Source organism: Gymnoscopelus microlampas, assembly GCF_963454915.1.
Source record: "Gymnoscopelus microlampas genome assembly, chromosome: 21".
Taxonomy (NCBI): domain Eukaryota; kingdom Metazoa; phylum Chordata; class Actinopteri; order Myctophiformes; family Myctophidae; genus Gymnoscopelus; species Gymnoscopelus microlampas.
In genome coordinates, this window is record NC_139958.1 from 7,424,473 (window position 1) to 7,446,053 (window position 21,581).

Below are 21,581 nucleotides of genomic sequence, written 5' to 3' on the forward strand. Positions count from 1 at the left end.
GCTATTTTTGAATAGCCAAAGAAATCTTAAAATGACACGCATGCGTTCCCTTCCCGGCCTTAAAGGGTTAACCACTTTTAACCTGGTGGTGTCCCTGTTTTGGGCGTATTATTTTACATATACGTATAGGTGAAGATTAGGACTGCAGGAAAACATCGATTTGAATACGAATCGCGATTGTCATGTTGGACGATTCAGAATCGATTCTCATTTTCAAAAAAAGAGATTTAAAAAGTATTTTTGTGTAATGACATTTTTGAGTGTGTGGCAAGTTCTTGGCTGAATCGGGGGGGAAGAATCAAATCGTGAGATAGCAGAAGATTCACAGCCCTAGTGAAGATTTTCTATAGTTGTGAAAATAGCACATTGTGTGAGCTTGCAGATCTGCTATCTTTGCTATTCAACAAATGTGTCGCGATGCAACGCATTGTGTGCTGTTTTCAAAAGATTTTTACACATTTGAAAACTTGTGAAATGGCACATTCTGCATACTGAGTACTTTCTACCTTTGGTACTTTAAGTACATTTTGATACCAATACTTTTTTCTACATTGCAGTATTGATAATTTGACTTAAGTAAAACATTTGAGTACTTTTCCACCACTGTGTATATATACGTATATAAGGTGCATAAGGGTGATTGTGTTAGTTTTCTGCGTTTCAGACATTTTTCGCAGCACAACAACAAACATGTAGACCCACACGGTGCACCTGATTCGGATGCTATCAATGCATAGAATGGGAGATTATCACGTTCTATCAGACCATTGAATGGGCGAAGTAGGCGACCTACCGTCTACCCCGCGATTTATCAGACCATTCAGTGGGCGTAATCAGGAGCTACTGACCTACCGACGGAGATGACTTAAATACTTTAGTTTCGGTTTTGGTTTTGGTTGTTTCGGTTTCGGACCATGACGGAGGCGCGCAGTCTCAGGCGAGGTGGAGCCCCGCGACGGGCCACCGAAGGAGCTAAGGCGACTGAGTTGCCGTCCGGAGCGGTGCGACCCTCGCCTGTGCCTACTCAGCGCCGTTCGAGTTATGTACCGATATGGACAGAATCGTAAATATTGTTGTGGGGACTGCTCCGCCTCCGTCGGTAGGCCAGTAGCTCCTGATTACGCCCAATGAATGGTCTGACAAATCGCGGGGTAGACGGTAGCTCGCCTACTTCGCCCATTCAATGGTCTGATAAAACGTGATAATCTCCCATTCAATGCATTGATAGCATTCGAAGCCGGACATCTGCCAGACAGGCAGTGAAAAATACATTATTTCTACTTCTATTCTACTTCCACTTCAGATTAATAACTAATTAATATTCCTGCTCTGTAGCCTGAAAAGATGAAAGATGACACAATGTCATAATGTCACGCCCTGGTGAAAAGCAATTTACTTTTAACCCATTAAGACCTGAAGGCGATTCTACAAATGTCTTCTAAATCGTAACAGTTTTCTGAAAAACATATGTTTCTATATCAGTGGTGCTCAAACTTTTTCATGTCAAGGACCCCCAAAATTATATGTATTTGGCCGCCGACCCCCATCTCAAAATAGTTTTGTTCCAGGGACCCCCCAGAAGCAAAGATTTGAGTTACAAATGTTCGCTTTAAAAGAATATATATTCAAAGAGATGCACACATTTTCACAATTTTTCAAAAATAGCAGATCTAGCAAGCTTGTATATCTGCTATTTTTGAATAGCCAAAGTGTAGAATAATGCTTTTTAGCTCAAATCAAAAAATGACATAGATGCGTTCCAGGTCTTAATGGGCTAATAATGCTAGACTATTCTAGGATCAACCTTTCACAAAGCAGAAACCTGAAAATGAGAGGGCAACACCTAAAGTGGTAATGTTATGAGTCTTTTAGCTATTATTAGACACGCTATACTGCACAATTATTTAAATATTTGTGTTATTCTTTGCAAAATCAACCCGATTTCACACAGAACCATCGTGGGCAGTTTGTCTGTGTATAGCCGTCACCCACGCACGTGTTTCAACATACAATAGACAGAGCCCACACAAGTCCATGTGTGCTGCAACAGGAAAGTAAGTGTGTGTGTGTGTGTGTGTGTGTGTGTGTGTGTGTGTGTGTGTGTGTGTGTGTGTGTGTGTGTGTGTGTGTGTGTGTGTGTGTGTGTGTGTGTGTGTGTGTGTGTGTGTGTGTGTGTGTGCGTGCGTGCGTGCGTGCGTGCGTGCGTGCGTGTGTGTGTCCATGTGCACGCGTGTGTGTCTGTCGGTGCGTGTGATGGTAATATCAGGGCTACAAGCTAACCCACTGTCCAGACATAATGATCCCAGCTCATCCACTGAAAGGACACAGATTAAACATGATTACTTTTCCCAAAAAAAAACCTCTATGATGTTTATTCTGTCCTTTTCCTTGTTTACCCAATTCCCTCTCTTCATGTAAATGTCTGCCTTCCTGTCCTGTCCGTGCCTCTGGCCCCATACTGACTCTATCTTCAGACATCTATCTCCCCAAACAATATGACTCAACCATCCTACTGTTTCCAAAAAGAATTGTTATGCACCATACGAATAGGGTGACCACCCGTCCCGAAATTCGCGGGACAGTCCCGAAATTGGACCCTCTGTCCCGCGTCCCGCACAAGCAGAGCAATGTCCCGAAAATCAAAGATATGAAAAAATAAAAAAATAAAAAATAATATCAGGCAAAAATAAGAATTCCATAACATAGCCCTAACCTAACCCTAACCCTAAAACCGAAAACCGAAATAAAGAAACCAAAAACTGGAAACAAACGAACCCAACCCGCCCAGAACCGCGCGTGCGCACGGGGGGTCCTCATGCACACGCGCTACGCGCGCGTGCATGTGTCCCGCGAACCGGGTTCATCTGTCCCTCAATGGGCCTGTTTGAAGGTGGTCACCCTACATACGAACCATATAGTCGCTGGTGCCGGACAAAAAAAAAATCGACATGTGTTGTTACCAGAAGACCCAATTGTTGGTCGAAACCCGGAGCAGCAGCTGTTGTGCGGACTTCTTTCTTTTATTCAACCATCCTACTAACTAACCTACAATAAAATCCTACTATCCCATGATCCTATTATATCCTATTAGCCTACTAAAAAGACTTCAGTCTATCTGCATCAGGGGGTCCTCAGAGTTACTACAGGGGGTCCGTCAAATCTTTGTGCGGCTTTAACATTAACCACTTCAACCCCAGCATCCCTATTCTGAGGAGACCTTTATAGCCAAAAAATAGCAGATCTACAAGCGCACAACGCCTCGCGCTGCGAGGCGTTGTGCGCTTGTAGATCGGCTATTTTCGGCAAAGAGGTTTGGTGGTGTAGAGGTAAAAAAGAGCAGACCAAGTACAGAGTGAAAGGTCAAGTTTACTTAGTGTTGAGGGTTTAAGTGGTTAAATGTCTGAACATCTAAGTCTATGAAGCTATCTATGAAATCTATGAAAACAATTCTATTTTATACAATATGTAATGGGGGTCCCTGCTTCATCTCTCTCTCAGCCAAGGCGTCCTTGGCTTGAAAAACGTTGAAGACCCCTGATCTACATATGGTGACAACAGTAATGGGTATAAAACAGAAACAACGTTTTTAATCTCATAGGTACTTATGACTCTGGTACAGTATTTTTCTTGCAGTGGAGTCATGTTAAGTTGCCCCAGTCAATATGGCGGCAACGTTGATGTATGATGCAGTGGCTAATGCAGTGTCAACTCCATTCATATATTATGTCTATGGGTTAAGTGGCTTGCTCAGGGGCACTTTGACACGTAGACTGGACAGACCAGGGGGCAGGCAAACTGAGGACCTTTCTGGTTATTAGATGGCCTTGTCTGCCGCTAGGCTTTTAACAAACCCTAAGAAGTGTGACCATATCACCCCTACTGTACTGTATATTGGGTATTGCTCTTCATTGGTTACCTGTAAGCTGCAGAATCGATTTTAAGATTTTACTCATCACTTGTAAAGCCCTGCATGGACAGGCTCCCAAGTACATTACTGATATGCTGGAGCCCTACAAGCCGGAGCGTAGCCTCAGACCAAGGCTCTATTGGTCGTGTGTGCCACGGCAAACCTCACTACTCGGGGTGAGCGGGCTTTTTCGGTCCGGGCCCCTTCATGGGCTCTGGAACGGCCTCCCGGAGGAGCTGAGGCTAGCACAATCGGTGCTTTCTTTTAAATCTCTTCTGAAAACACACTTGTATGCTAAGTGTTTTTCTTAAGTCTATCTGCTTTTAACTGGCACTTTTACTTCCACTGCTGTATATTGTTGTTGTTTTTTTGTATTGCTTGGTTGTTTTTATTGCTTGTTTTTGACATGTCTGTAAAGCACTTTGTAACATTGTTTATAAAAGCGCTATACAAATAAATTCATCATCATTATCATCAAATTATAGTAGTTATCAATGAGATATTAAAGTAAAAAACTGTAATGTAAATGAGTTGAGAACTGACCTGAAGTTGTGCATGAACTGCTTGAACTTTTCCGTGCGCTTGGACAGCGGGACGATGATATTGATGAGGACGTTGGACGTGTCCACTCTCTCGTTCTTCACCTTCATCAGTGGACCAAAGGGACGGAAATAGACCAGGTGACGAAACTCTCTGCTGGACTCTCCTTTGAAGGTCAGCTCATACAGCGTCCCTTTGTCCTTCTCCGTACGGGCGATTCCTGTCCAAAAAAGACAAGACGGATATTTAAATCCAGTGGTTTGGGACGGTTTTGACCTACGGTAACAGCTGACAGTGAGGACCATATGTAGCGTCTTCCGTGGTGGAAAAAGTAACATTTTTTAAAAGTATCAATACTGCAATGTAGAAAAACAAAAGTATTGGTATCAAAATGTACTTAAAATACCAAAAGTAGAAAGTTCTCATTGTGCAGAATGTCCCATTTCACAAGTTTTCTAACATATAAAATGTATTAAAAAAAAATGAAAATAGCCGATCTACAAGCTCACAATGCGTCGCATCGCGACGCATTGTGAGCTTGTAGGTCGGCTATTTTCGAATGGCCAAAATGTATATAAGGCTGAAGTGATGTATGTTTTGTAATAATAATCAAAATCTACAAAGTAACTAGTAACTAAAGTTTTCAAATAATTGTAGTGGAGTAAAAGTACAATATTTGCCTCTAAGATGTAGTGGAAGTACTTGAGTAAATGTACTTAGTTACTTTACACCACTGTGTCAAGTACACTTCTGTGTATTGTAAACAGTAACACCTCTGCATGCGTGAGCAAAGGATTACTGAAAGTAATTGCTCCACGTGAAAAACGGAGATGGAGAATTGCTCGCCCATGATGAAACCATTGACTCATAAAGAATAATTACGTCCCTGAGCAAGTCGGCCGCCTGACAACACAGAACACATAGATCTGAATATATACTGCATGTTAGGCTGCCTGCACCATTAAATAAACAGCCTGTTCTATGCATCCTGTTTCTATGAGCAGCCTTAAGCTTCCAGCTGTTACTGGCTGTCTTACTTAGCCTGCCAGGAGGACATTGTTGACATCCTCTGATTGTTTTTAAGAGAAAGGATGACCAGCCTGTTAGATGAAGGAGAGAGGATGACCATGTTGTGTAGACTATTCATAACATACATGTCAGTGAAGTTATAACTTTTAAGTACTGACTTCAACGATATTCAGTCAGTCTCGTAGATTAACCCATTAAGACCTGAGGCCAATTCTACAAATGCCTCTTTTTGTTGCTGTAATATCAGTGGTTCTCAGACCCCCAAAATTATACGTATTTGGCCGCGGACCCCCAAATATTTTGTACCAGGGACCCCCAAAAGCAATTTTTTTTAATAATAATATTTTAATAAAAAAATGTTTGCTTAAAAATATATATATATTCAAAGATTTGCATCAATGATCACGATTAAAAAGAAATAGCGATCTACAAGCTCATAGCGCGGCACGAAGTGACGCTTGTACAGTATATCTGCTATTTTTGAATAGCCAACCAATGTGCTATATACTGTAGCTCAAATCTAAAATGACACAGATGCTCTTTAATGGGTGGGTAAATGTGTGAAAATCTTTAAATATATATATTTAAAGAAATATATATATATATTTAAAGATGTGCACAAATGTTCACTTTTTTTTTTGTAGATCTACAAGCTATGAGCTTGTATATCTGCTATTTTTGAATAGCCCAAAGAAATCTTAAAATGACACGGATACTTTCCCGGCTATATTGGTTAAATGGCTTTTTAAAAGCCATTTAAGCTATAACTAGGCTAAGTTTGAACTTAGTGTGAGGTGGTGCAACTGGGCCCAGCAGATCACTTTAATTACATTTCTCTGACGGCCATTATTTCCGTATACCTTTGAACAAAACAAAACATGGTGTTGTGGACTATAGGACTGTGTTATGATAGTGTATTGTGTACATGTTCTGGCTAACAACAGTGGTTAGAGGTACTGCTTTACAGCCATGCGGCAGCTGTTTTATGGAAAATGGGTGCTACAGTACTTTTTGTTTTGCCAAGTCAGTGTATAGGTCTCCTGAGAAAGGTGTCACAGGCTATGCACGGTGTGGGTGCACACTATAAAAGGCTTGACACTCACACAAAATACACAGCGTCAGACAATAAAGTCAGCGAGAATAAACAACAAACAACACAAAACAACGAACCTGAAGTATCTCTGAAAAATATAGCAATTGCTAATTAATTAAATGCTTTTTGCTTGTAGAGTCAATACAGGAACTTGCAAACAGTCTTAAACCAGTAGAAACTGACACCCTGACAGTGGACCAGAGCACTCAAAAGATCAAAACATGTATGTATGTAGTAGATAGAAATGTGCATTCAGTAGAATAGAGCACACATTTCCACCAGGAGGCATTCCCTAAAATAATAACAGTGATGTAAGCAGTGAAATGTCTACCGACAGTCATGACAGAGTAGACCAGCATGTGATTACCAGGTGCAAACCATCTCTACTGTCTTCCTTCCTCTCTCTCTCTCTCTCTCTCTTTTTTTCTCTCTCTCTCTCTCTCTCTCTCTCTCTCTCTCTCTCTCTCTCTCTCTCTCTCTCTCTCTCTCTCTCTCTCTCTCTCTCTCTCTCTCTCTCTCACACATTCATTGTCTACCTCTCTCTCTCTCACATTCAATGTCTACCTCTCCCTATCTGTCTCTCTGTCTGGGGCATGTGATGAAAATGTTTTGCGGTTGGGGCAAGTATGAAACGGTGCGGTTCAATGGGGGGAAGAATATATTAAAGGATACGGTTGCACTTTATAATAACTACACAAACAACGACGCGTTGTGAGCTTGTAGATCGGCTATTTTCAATTAGCCTATGTATAAAATAGGGCCAACGTGGTTAATGTATGATAATATAATAATATAGTAATTTATATCTGGAAAGTAACTAGTAATTAAAGTTTTCAAGTATTAAAAGTGGTGTAAAAGTACAATATTTGCCTCTGAGATGTAGTGGAGTAGAAGTAATTGGAATTGCAAATTGGAAATAGTAAAGTAACTCAAAATTGTACTTAAGTACAGTACTACTTAAAGGGATATTTCACTTTCAAAAAAGGTTTTGGTCATTTTATCGTCTACTCAGGCTTTTGTGAACCCCCCAGACAGTTTTTAAGTTGCTCGATTCAGTATTTAGATATTTGATATTCATTTTATCAGATGCTGTACCACCCTTTACCCTTCCTATACAAACCCATTGTAACTTCAAACTCAATTTTAACCATGTTAGATTCATCAAAAACACCCGTCGTCGACTCATACATACTCACACCCGTCGTCGACTCATACCGCCCCCCTCACGTATTAGGGGGGCGGTATGAGTCACCAGAACCAAGGACATTTTTTGAAAGTGAAATATCCCTTTAAGTACGTGTACTTAGTTACTTTCCACCACTGCTCTTTGTGTGTTCGTGTGTGTGTGTGTGTGTGTGCGTGAGTGCATTTGTGCATGTGATTAGCGCGTACATACTGTACTGTATGTGCGTACGTGCATGCATTTATGTGTGCCTGGGTGCATATGTTCACTATAAAACCAACGCTTACAAAGCCTTAATCAGTGAACCCTGATGAGTGCTTTGTAAGCAGAAATGCATCCACTTTATGAAGTATATTGAGCTCTGCAGGTGATTTCCCAGTTGTTTTCTTCTGGTATTCTATACGTATAATATGCTTATATGCTGTTCAAGCATCTTGTTTGAGCTGTGAGATGTCTTTCTTTCATATACGTTTAGACAAGAGAGACTGATGAGGGATTCATGTCTCCTTAGATCAGTGGTTCTCAAACTTTTTCATGTCAAGGACCCCCAGATTGACACTTATTAGCCCGTAGACCCCCATTTGAAAAGATGTTTACGGCTCTAGCAGTGATTCTCAATCATTGTAATTTAAGGACCCCCCCCCCAGTTTGACATGCATTAGGCTATACGGACCCCCATTTAATGGCGTTTCTATCTCTGGGACCCCAATTCATATTGTAAAATCAATGTTAATTTAACTCTGAGAGTGTACAAATGGAACCAAATGGACCCTAACGGGTCCATTTGGTTCCATTTGTACACTCTCAGAGTTATAGAGCCGTAAGGGTCCATTTGGTTCCTATAAATGATTTAGCTGGGGACCCCCTGGTATCCCCTCAAGTACCCCTGGGGGTCCCCGGACCCCAGTTTGAGAACCAATGCCCTAGATGTCAGGTGCAATCCATTCCTTGTAAAAGTGTTTATTTTCATGAAATGGAAAAAAGAAAAGAAAAACCTGTTGCAATGGATCCTAATGGAGTTATGAGCATTTAGTTACTGTAGTACTTTTCATTGGTTAACCACTTTCAACCTGGTGTTCCTATATTTTGGGCATGTCCTTATAAAAAGTTAGAGATAGGGCTTAAAGGAGAATTTTGGACTAAGGTTTTCTTATTTTTTCTATGATGTTATGATATCTTTGGATGACATTTTTGTACTGGTACAGTAGAAAAATGTCATAACTCCATCCCGGGTCCGCCACAGCTTAAAACGTTTGCAGATAGGCCTTGCGCTAGATTGCGTATTTTAATAGTTTTTTTTTTTTTTGTGAGATCTGACGTTCATAGTGACAGAACACTGTCAAAAAAAAGAAAAGAAAAACAGAAGTCTCGTCTAGCGAGACTTAGTTGTTTTTTTTTGTTGTTTTTTTGGTTACATAGTGTTCTGTCACTATGAACGTCAGATCTCACAAAAAAAAAAAGCGCAAGGCCTATCCGCGCACGTTTTAAGCTGGGAAGGAGCCGGGAAGGAGTTATGACATTTTTCAACTGTACCATTCATCCTAAGATATCATAACATCATAGAAAAGGTAAGAAAAACTTAGTCCAAAATTCTCCTTTAGGTGGTTAAATATTTGTAAAGCGAAAAGAGAGACATAAGTGTAACTGGAACATTGAGCTGTAAAAAAAAAAAAATGATATGGAGATACAAGGTTCCCACCTGACAGTGTGGATATCCTACATTCACCCACAGCATTTCTCTCAGTGACATGACACTCCTGTCTCTGAGGTAACAGCATGGTTATGGTTTCAGTGCTAGTAGGTGGGGGTGGGGTGGTACTGTATAAGAGTGTGTTTTTTTTAAACGGTGCTTAAGTGGTTAAACTGTTCCTCATTTTGCTGGGGACCCCCTGGAACCCCCTCAAGGGCCCCTGTGTGTCCCCGGGCTCCACTTTGAGAAACCAGTGTTGTAAGGAATTCATTAAGCAGGGAGGGAACACGACCACAAATGACACAAATCTGTTGAGAATTACGTGCCGGACCCTACTGACACTGTCTGGAGCTGGGAGGGTCACACACACTATGCGATGTATTAATAATGGCTATAATATTGTGACTTCATATCTGTCCTAGTGATGACAATATACATCACCTATACTTTTCAATGAGTTCAGTTCAGTGTCCGAAAGATTCGTTTTTACCTACTCTGTTTGCACTGTGTGATGTTGTAATCAGTATTTTTATATTGCGGTATTCACAATATATATATATATTTTTTTATATTGCGGTATTGCTACTTTTACTTGCTTCCGGAGGTCCAGGCTCCCAAAGATCTGGCGCCGTGCTGCGGTCATAGCCCTTCCAAAGCCAAACAAACCTGCTGAGGACCCTAAATCCTACAGACCCATCTCACTGCTCTGCGTCCCATTCAAGATCTTGGAGAGGATGATTCACAGCCGCATCGAGCCAGTAGTGGACCCACAACTCCCACGGGAACAGGCCGGTTTCCGTCGCGGACGGTCAACGGTCGACCAGGTGACACTGCTCACTCAGGATATTGAGGACAGCTTTCAGCTAAAACAGAAGGCTGGAGTAGTGTTGCTGGATCTTACAGCTGCCTATGACACCGTCTGGCACCGTGGACTCCACCTGAAGCTACTGAAGACCATCCCCGACAGGCACATGGTCAAGTTCATCATGGAGATGCTGACGAACCGCAGCTTCACCTTAAAGACCAGTGATGGACAATGCAGTAGGCTCAGGAGGCTGAGGAATGGCGTTCCGCAGGGGTCTGTCCTCGCACCGATGTTGTTCAACATATACATCCACGATCCACCGGAGACAACATCCCGGAAATATGGCTACGCTGACGACCTGGCCATCATGATGCGACGACCAACATGGGAGGCGATGGAAGTCGGCCTGAACCAGGATATGGGTATCCTTGAAGCCTATCTGCGCAAGTGGCGCCTACAGCTCAGCATTGGCAAGACAGTGTCAGCTGCTTACCACCTCAACAACCGCGAAGCAGGAAGGGAACTGGAAGTATTCGTCAACAACAAGCGCCTGGAGTTCCAGCAAGCCCCGCGGTACCTTGGTGTACGTCTGGACAGGACACTTTCCTTCAAACAACACCTGGAAGAAGTGACAGCCAAAGTGTCATCAAGGGTCTCACTAATCCGACGTCTCGCCGGTACCAGCTGGGGTGCATCTGCCAAGGTGCTCCGAATCTCCACGCAAGCCCTGGTCTTCTCTGCAGCTGAGTACTGTGCCCCAGCCTGGTGCAGAAGCCCACATGCCAGGAAGGTCGACGTTGCCATAAACAACGCTCTTCGGACCATAACTGGCTGCCTGAAGCCCACCCCTGTATTCCACCTGCCAGTGCTAGCGGGAATTGCCCCGGCCGGCCTCCGACGAGAGGCTGCTACCCTCGCCCTTGCAAGGAAAGCCTGTAGACATGACTGGCATATCCTGCACAACACCACCACAACAGTGTTGCCTCTAGATAGGCTCAAGTCCCGCCACCCGTACAACAAGGCGGTACAAGAGCTGCTCAGGTCCATCCCTGAGGACCTGTCTACAGAGGCATGGCTGGCGGCAGCCTGGAAGCAGGAGTGGGAGTTGGCCGGGCCCACACGCATCCACCGCTACATCCAGGACCCGGGAGGCGGCATTAAAGGAGAGGAACTGCCACGCCGGCAATGGACCCTGCTGAACCGCCTGCGAACCGGGGTCGGACGCTTCAAAACATCCATGAGGAAGTGGGGCCTGGCGGACGGAGCAGCATGCGAGTGTGGGGAGCCGGAGCAGACCGCTGAGCACATAATCACAGTCTGTCCCCTGTATAAACCACCCTCGGAGGCCGGCCTCTTCGATGTGGGACCCGAGACGAGGGCGTGGCTGTACACTACTGAACTGGACATCTGATGATGACACACGAAAGAAGAAGAAGCTACTTTTACTTATGTAAAATATCTGAGTACTTCTCCCACCACTGACGAAGAGAGAAAGAGCATACTAGAGGGAGGGAGAGAGAGAATGAAAGAGAACTGTAAAGAAATGCAATTATGCATTTTGTCAGAGTTGAAGATCTTTTGGTCTGGTCGTACTTGAGGCTGTAGATGTGATACTCTTTACTCTAGTAGTCTATTCAGCAGGCCTCAGGGCTAAAGCATGAAAGGGAAGAACGCGATAAGGAGCAAGACGGAGAGAAAGATGGAAAGGATAGTTGGAGCAAACAGAATAACAAAGAAGACAGGACAGGAAGAGAGACATTAAAAATAATTGTGATGAGAGAGAGAGAGAGAGAGAGAGAGAGAGAGAGAGAGAGAGAGAGAGAGAGAGAGAGAGAGAGAGAGAGAGAGAGAGAGAGAGAGAGAGAGAGAGAGAGAGAGAGAGAGAGAGAGAGAGAGAGAGAGAGAGAGAGAGAGAGAGAGAGAGAGAGAGAGAGAGAGAGAGAGAGAGAGAGAGAATATTCCTAACCATTATAAAGGTTACTGTACCCATATCTGCAAAGTAACAAGTAAGTTTTCAAATAACTGTTGTGGAGTAAAAGTACAATATTTGCCTCTGAGATGTAGTGGAGTAAAAGTACTGAAAACTGGAAATACTCCAGTAAAGTAAAAATGCCTCAAAATTGTACTTTACAATAGTACAGTACTTGAGTAAATGTACTTGGTTACTTTACACCACTAGAGAGAGAGAGAGAGAGAGAGAGAGAGAGAGAGAGAGAGAGAGATAATATTCCTAACCATTATATAAGTTACTGTACCCATAGATCGGTTGTGTGATAGTGAAACCAGTCAGGACTTCCTGTCATAACAAGGTTAGTTTCCTGTGTTGTCAGGCTTCATCATTGAGAGAGGGGCGGGGCTCGGCTTACATGGAATAAAAATACTATATATTTGATCAGGCTAGGCTGTCTCTATTTGTTTTACTGATGCATTGCATTTACATTCAGCCTCGATGTTGGGTGTTTACTCCTAAACCAAGCCTAAACCTGATTTATATCTGTTGTCGTGTGTGTCAGCGTCGCGTGCAGAGCTGACACCCATTGTGTGAGCTTCAAGAATCAAGAGCTTGTAGATCTGCTATATTCGGCACGCGACACTGAGGCACAACAGATTATAAATCAGGCTAAACCTTTTGTGTGGCTGCCTGGGTATATACCAATACCCATATACTTTGTGTGCTATTATTGTGTGCTATTTTATCTCCTGGAACGCATCTGTGTCACTTTAGATTTCTTTGGCTATTCAAAAATAGCAGATATACAAGCTCATAGCGCGGCACCAAGTGCCGCGCTATGAGCTTGTAGATCTGCTATTTTTGAAAAATCTTGAAAAAAAATGTTTTTGATTTTTTTCCAAAAACTGTTAGGATTTAGATTTTTTTTAAAGAATCGCCTCAGGTCTTAATGGGTTATACTGTAGAAGACTATAAGTATACAGACATTAGCCAGGCTATACAGTTCATTATAAAACCTCTACATTGTGCTACAATAGTTGTAGTTCAAGAGTAGGTTGAAAGAAAAGTCACTTAATCCTTTTTAAGTACTAAAGTAAAAACATACAAGCTTACGGGAGATGTCATTTCCTTTTAAACAGGATATACCTAACCTTTGTGGAATGAGTCTCTCTCTCTCTCTGTCTCTCTCACACACACACACACACACACACACACACACACACACACACACACACACACACAGACACACACACACACACACACACACACACACACACACACACACACAGACACACACACACACACACACACACACACACACACACACACACACACACACACACACACACACACACACACACACACACACACACACACACACACACACACACACACACACACACACACGCTGGTGGTGATGCTCCCCTGTAAACAAGGAGCAGCTGTGTTCATGTCCTACGGCATGTGTGTGATCATGTGAGTGCATTACTGTCTGCAGGATATCCTGACTTCAGGAGTCTCTCTCTCTCTCTCTCATAAAACATTTACACAGTAAAGCCCTCTCAGTGTTCATAATAATCATTTCACTCTGAGTGCAGAAATTGACCATTACTGGTCAATTTGTACACTCTCAGTGTACTGTACACTCTCAGAGTAAAATGAACACAGGATTGGGTTCATGGGGTGTGTAATTCATAGAAAATAAATCATTTTTTGGATGAACTATTCCTTTAACTCTGAGAGAGAATAAATGGACACTAAGGGTCCATTTGGTTCCATTTGTACACTCAAGAGTTACAGTCTCGTAAGGAGGTCCCCAGACCCCAGGTTGACAACCAGTGGTTTAAAAATGGACCGGCTTTGAATGCTACCAATGCATTGAATGGGACATTATCACGTTGTTTTATCAGACCACTGAATGGGCGAAGTAGGCGACATACTGACCTACCTGCGATTTATCAGACCATTCATTGGGTGTAATCAGGAGATACTGACCTACTCGGAGGCAGAGCAGTCCCCACAACATGATTTACCATTCTGTGTCTATCGGTACATAACTTGGACGGTCGCAACGCAACGTTCGGCACGGCAACTCGCTCGCTTTAGCTCGCTCGGTGGTCCCTCACGTGGCTCCAGTTCGCTTGAGACTGTCCACAAATAACGATTTTTAGCAGCCTGTGCTGGTCATTACCGCCACTGCAGGCCGTTCGTTTATTCCTCCGTTACCCAGAATTCCATTTGTTTTCACCGGAAGACAATCTCTTAAAAACAGCGTGAGATTCCTTTTTGTTATTAGCGCGGTAGTTCCTGGCCAAACAGGAAACCGGTGCATTTCTGTTTCCGTTTTCCGGCCGGATGACGTCATTTTCGCGGGAATGGCTAACCTAACCACCGTTTCAATATAAAATAGTTTATAAAAGGCTTTCGGGGGTGAAATTCATGGAGTGGGTGTTGTGAAACATTTGCCACTCACAAAAGATATACAATTTAACTTTAGTTTTGTTGAAAAAGTTACCTAGTATTACTTTCAAGTCATCGTAGGTCAGTATGTCCTGATAACACCCAATAAATGGTCTGATAAATCACGAGTAGGTCGCCTACTTCGCCCATTCAATGGTCTGATAAAACGTGATAATGTGTCGACCTATATCCTCACCTTCTATGAAGTCAGACGGCGTGTAGACCTTGCCCGTCGTCTTGCCCCCTTTGCCCAGACCCTCCGGCTGAGCCTGAGGCGGCGGTGGTACGTTGAGGCTGTGGAGGGCCGTCTCCAGCACGTCGCCCAGCTCGTCCCTCCTGTCCTTCCGGACGGGCTTCTCCTCGGGGTGCCGGGTCAGCCCCGTCTCCAGCTGGTACACCCTCTGCAGGGTGAAGCTCTCGAAGGGCACCACCGCGTACTCGCTGGGCAGACGGGTGCCGGCGTTCACCTCGGCCTTCAGCAGCTGGCTCCTCAGGAACTCCTGGAGGTCGGCCTGTTGGCTCTTGGCCCCCTGCGCCTCCCCCAAGCCCCCGCCGCCCCGAGCCACGCCCAGTACCCCTCCTCCTTGTCCCTCCGCCGGGCCCCCCCGGGCCCGGCCGCAGCCGCCGCCGCCCTCTCCAGGGTCTCCTGGACCCCTTTGAGCTGCTGGCTCCTCTCCTGCAAGGCCTCCTTCAGCTGCGCGATCTGTTTCTTCAAGGAGGTGATGTGGAGGCGGTGCTGCTCCTCGCGCTCCTGGAGAAGGGCTTGGTAGGACTGGGCTCCTCCTCCTCCTCCTGGGGGGGCGGGGCCTCCGCTCTGGACCGCTCCGGTTCCTCCTTCCCTTGCCGCGGCGGGCCCCCCCGCTCCAGCGGCCCCGTGCCCCGTGCCCCCCAGCAGGGTGAGATGGTTGGGTCCGGCGTGGGGCAGGGCGTGGCTCAGCGGGGGCTCGTCGGAGTGCGGCGGGCTGCAGGTCATGACGTAGAGGAGGGACAGCGAGCAGCACACGAGGACGAGCACCCCTCCCACGCGGGACGCCCAGGACAGGAGCCCGCGCCGCAACATCACAACAACAACACACTTAACGCTGCGCTTATCTATCTGATTTAAACGGCCATACACCCAGAACAGGAACAGGACCAGTGGTGGAAAAAGTACTATCGATACTGGAATATAGAAATACTATGTTAGTAAGTAAAAGTCCGGAATTCAAAATCCACTTGAGTACAAGTACAAAAGTATTGGCATCAAAATGTACTTAAAGTACTCATTATGCAGAATGTCCCAGTTCAAGTTCTCAGTTTTGAAAATAGCAGATCTACAAGCTCTCAATGCGTCGCGATGCGACGCATTGTGAGCTTGTAGATCAGCTCTTTTCAAATGGCTGAAATGTATATTAAGGGCTGAAGTGGTTAATAATAATCAAAATCTTCAAAGTAACTAAAAGTTTTCAAATAATTGTACTGGAGTAAAAGTACAATATTTGCCTCTGAGATGTAGTGGAGTAGAAGTAAAACTGCTGGAAATTGGAAATACTCAAGTAAGGTACAAATATCTCAAAATTGTACTTAAGTACAGTACTTAGGTAAATGTACTTAGCTACTGTCCACCACTGAACAGGACACAACAACACACATACACATGAGCCTATGTGTGCGGGTACGCACGCATGGCAGAAACAGTGTATAATAACCTCACACACTACGATAATGCTTGCATGTGTCACTTATTATCTTTAAGCTGCACAGTGAGGTGTGGGGGGGGGGGGGGCAGTAGTAGTTAAGATATCAGCGTTCGGTCATCGTATCATGAATTAGGTCATTGCTTTTCCATTGACATGCTAGACGAAACTCTCCCGTTGGTTCCATTCAGCTCCACAGACCAGAGCCTGGTGGTTCCATCATCATCTAACAGTCATCTGCGACTCATATGTACAAATGATGTCATCATTTAGTCTCTCTCAGTTGGTCCAGAATAATATCCTCGTCTTCCCGTCTGTGTAACAGACAGACAGACAGACAGCTCTGAGATACTGTCTAAGAATGTAAGCCCAGGATATTGAACAGTGTGTTTGTCTCATGGAATGCAGAATGCTCCACTGATGGTCTCATGCGAAAGGATTGATGCATCCAGCATCAGGCTGGAGGGATGGATGTAGATGTACGGGGCATGAGGAAACGGATCCTCTGTGGTCGCCGGCGGTTTCGTCATGGGCCGCACGATCCCCCTGAGACCTCTGTGGGCTGAGAGAGAGACAGAGAGAGAGAGAGAGACAGAGAGAGAGAGAGAGAGGGAGAGGGAGGGGACATTTTTATAACTTGATGATTCTTAACATCTTGCACCATCATCACATACTTATGTTGTATTGTTTAAATGAAGTTTAAGAGAGGAGGAAAACATGCCAGACCACTCTCTCTCTGACATGCTGGTTTAGAACTAGCGTGCAGCAGAGGCCAAAGCCAAACTAAGCATTCCTCCAAGACTACAGCTCCTGACAAAACACACTGAAGTGTCACCGACGTGTGAAAGAATGAAGCAATGTGCGAGGGCATGTGTGCCCGTAAAGTCTATACGGGCGCGCACAAACACACACACACACACACACACACACACACACACACACACACACACACACACACACACACACACACACACACACACGCGCGCACGCGCAAGGATAGCGTACAGTATGTGGATTCTGGATAAGAGAGCACACATATTAATTTGAATATGAATGGAAAGGATATGTGTATATTTATGTTTCAGTGTCAGTGTGTGTGTGTGTGTGTGTGTGTGTGTGTGTGTGTGTGTGTGTGTGTGTGTGTGTGTGTGTGTGTGTGTGTGTGTGTGTGTGTGTGTGTGTGTGTGTGTGTGTGTGTGTGTGTGTGTGTCAGGGTTAGTGTGTGTGTGTGTCTGTGCGTTTGTGTGTGCGCGCGTGCATGTGTGCACTGTGTGCGTGTGTGAGCACAAGTGCGTGCGTGCACTGTGTGCATGTGTGTGTGCGTGCGTGCACGAGTGCGTGAGAGTCTATTGACTTAGCGCACAGTTAGCTCTTTGGCAGGCCTAACTGAAGCCGAGATCCTAATGAAAGGATTAGTTTATGGCAGTAGTGAATACTGGACTGTGCTCTAACTAACAGCTGAATGAGGGAAGACAGGACATCTGTTCAGCCGGACCTCCACTGCTCTGAAAATGTTTGAAGCAAGGAACGGTTGGGCTAAATGAGATCTTGTGCAGTTATGGTAGAAAATAAAAATGATTTGATGGAGTGTCACTCCCATGTACCGGTCTCTCTTAGTCAATGTCTTCATGAGGTCATAAGGGTGACTAAACCCTAGAATGAACCACTTAACCAGTTTGTTTTGACAGAATCTAAACAAAATGGTGTGATCAGTTACTATGGGACATTAACATCAGGTTAACTTAAAGGTAGGGTAAGTGATAAATATATATATATATATTAAAAAAAACTTCAAAGGTTAAAGTACCATAATCTGATAGTAATCATTGCTACAGAGCGTTTGTTTGGTCACAGGGGTCTCTCCAGCTCTTTAGTAAACAGAATATATGTACATTTTCAGGTAGGTGACAACATTTAAGCCAATCAGGAGAGAGTACTGAAAATGCATTTCCTGTTTAATAAAGAGCTGGAGAGACACGGAGACTCCTTTTACTGAACAAACACTCTATAACAATGAGTACTATCAGAATATAGAGCTATTTGACACTTATTTTAACCAAAGTAAATCACTTACCCTACCCTAAGTAATAAATCACAGTTGTTGTGGACGTCGTTGAAACAGCAAGAAAGACAAAACATAGGGTAGCCTATTGGAGAGCCTGATTCGGATAGGGACATGTGATCTGATGCAGGACTATATCACTATGACAGAGAGTGACAAGATGAGTCTGCTCCAAACCAAACACTCTGTTGCCACTCTTGTTCAGTTGGCCCCGTAATTCCCAATGGAAGTGGGAATAGGATCGGTGCCAGGGGCGGATTAACCCCCGCCTCGGACCATTGGTATATCTGCCAACGGATATGCCGATGGTCCGAAGCGGTGGCAATATCTGTTTCTTGTTCCCGTTCCTAAAGTGTATCAGTTAGATATAGGGTTCAAGTGTTTAAACCAGGAAAGTAATAATTTGAAATAAGAGGGTTATTTTCCTGTTACTCCATAGCTCTAGTAGCAATATGAAATACATGGAAACCAGCGGTGAATGAACAAGAGAATGATGTTACATTTCTCCAATCTCCACCACAATGTCTTTAAGCCCTGAGGTTTAGCCTAGGATCATAATTAGAATGAGGATAATGGATGTTAAGTCTAGGTGCAGGCAGGGGAACATAATTGCACACGCCACCACAATGAGCTGATGAGTCTGACATCAGAATGTCAAATCTCATCATCACTCACAATCATCATAATGGATAGCAGCTTTCAGACATAAAAAAAACTAGTTTGGTGCAATTCTGAAACATCATCTTAGAATCATTACCATAGAAGCTCTCCACAGGTTTTTGATTTGTGCAATGCGTCATTGTTGTGAGCTTGTAGAACTGCTATTTTCTCCAATGTTCACGGCAGAATAGGGACGCTTTGGTTGATGTGGTTACGTGCGTGCTTATTGTTTTGAATAATAATAATTAGAAAAGACCACAATTTTGATATGATTATGAATGGATAAAAATGCCTGTCATGTATGTTTTCTGTGTGGGGCAGCATAATACTCCAGTGTGTTCATTCCACCTTGAGTTTCAATAACAGAAGGTGCATTGGTTGATATTGAAAATATATTTTGCATGACATGTCTCTGTCTGTCTGTCTGTCTGTCTGTCCATTATAACTATTTATTGTTCTTCTTGTGACCATTACTAGTGCCGGACCCTTTCTGACTTTCAGAGCCTGGCTTAGTTAAGAGGCATGAAGCAAAGTGTGAAAGTGTAGTTATTAATGACACGGTCTGTCTCTGTGTATATAATGTATGTGTGTGTCCCTCTGTGTCCACAAGTTTGTCCACCAGTGGTTTACTGCAAATACCAAAACAAACACACAAGCCCACTGTGTCTCAACATCTGGTCCGGGGACAACCAGAAGTCGTCCAAATGGACCCTTACGGTTCTGTAACACTCAGAGTAAAATTCCTTAACTTTCAAAAAAAGACATTAATAGTGGAATTAGCCGAGTGGAAAATAGCCGATCTACACGCTCAAAATGTGTCGCATCACGACATTGAGCGTGTAAATCTGCTATTTCCACTATTTTTGAAAATGTTTGAAAGTATGAGTGATTCATTGATTGATTCTTTTATTTTCGTAATAATATATGAACATTTTTAACATGTTACTGATCATGACGATTATGCAAAAAAATATTATCTGAAATAATTGCGATTAGGTGATTATGTAATAATTGTGACAGGCCTAGGTACAGTAAAGAGCCACATACGGGCTCAGCTACTAGGTTGCCTTGTTAAAATGGAGGCATAATGGCGTACATGATTTATGAATGGTGACTCCATCAAACTGCTGAGCCTCACTAGGTATGAATACGTCGATTCACTAGCTATAGCTACGTGGCACTCTGTGGCTAACAGAGCCATATATATATATATACCAACACCTAAGGATTCAAATGAAGGCACGACTCTGTAGCTGCCCTATATCTACAGTAATGAAGACAACATTGCTGCACAGAGCAGTGGCTCTCAAACCTTTTCACGTCAAGGACCCGTCACCCTCCCAAATTGATATTTGGCTGCGAACCCCCATCTGAAAATATGTTGTGCCAGGGACCCCCAGAGGCAAAGATTTGTGTTAAAAATGTTCACTAAAGTTCGAGATTTTTGAAAAAATAGCCAAAGTGTAAAAAAGTGGTTATAATTATGGTGATGCTACGTTAATTACTTTTGCTGAGGACCCCCTAGAACCCCCCCCCCCCCAAGGACCCCTGGGGGTCCCCGGACCCCACTTTGAGAACCAGCTGTCAACTTTGTATGAAAATTAATGATCTGCCCCCTATAACCCAGAAGGTTTACCATCACTTCCAGTAAAATCAAACTGGCATGGAGTTTCACACAGGAAATGATGTAATTTGGGGTGCATGCGTTGTCTTGGCAACTCTTGCCTCAGAAGTAGTCCCTGTGTCCTTACTTCACCCACGAGTCAAAAGAATATACACAATTCCAAATTAGCCTAGAGAAATAACACTACTGTGAATCTTCTTAGCATTTTAATGTATCTTCCACTATGTCACTGTTTCTTCTCTGCCGGTGCTGGGCCATATGAACTAAAAAATATGTTTTAACCAGGTTCTTAGATAAAGAAATTCAAGATTTTAACAAAATGTTTTACAATCTTTAGAAAATAGACAATTTACAAGCTCACAACGCGTCGCGATTGCGACACGTTGTGAGCTTGTATATTGGCTATTTTCGGATAGTCCGACATCTGAAATAGTGTACAGGAATAGTGCATTATTTGCGTTATAATGCGTTATTTTTGGGGCTTTTTGAGCCTCCAGTAGAGAGACAGGAAACACTGAAAAAGGGGGCATGGGAGTCACATGCAGTGAACGGTCCGGGGGCGGCTGGGAATCGAACCCGGGGACTTGCTCTCAGGCATTAGAGCACACTAATGCCTGAAGACAGTAGGTATAGCTGATATATTGCACTTTTACCTTAGCGCTAGGTAGGGAATGCACATAAGACTTCTGGTGATTAGTAGTTTCGTTCACTACCTATGTTGAATGCACTTATTGTAAGTCGCTTTGGATAAAAGCGTCTGCTAAATGACCGTAATGTAATGTAAAGCACACGTGATACACAGGAAATGATGTGTATCAGATCATGTCCACATCAACGCGATAGAGTACATTACTACACCAGAAAAACAAACAAACAAACAAAAAATACTGTAACATAACAT

General features: G+C 43.7%; 1 protein-coding gene across 1 annotated transcript in view; it reads right to left on the bottom strand.

The window, feature by feature from the left end:
- csgalnact1a (chondroitin sulfate N-acetylgalactosaminyltransferase 1a) overlaps positions 1-21,581 on the bottom strand; it is a 59,499-nt gene that overhangs the window by 26,198 nt on the left and 11,720 nt on the right. The window contains 3 exon segments of the mRNA XM_084047598.1: positions 4,451-4,667; positions 14,855-15,263; positions 15,266-16,896. Coding sequence (XP_083903724.1) covers positions 4,451-4,667; positions 14,855-15,263; positions 15,266-15,718 — 1,079 coding nt within the window. The 5' untranslated portion in view covers positions 15,719-16,896.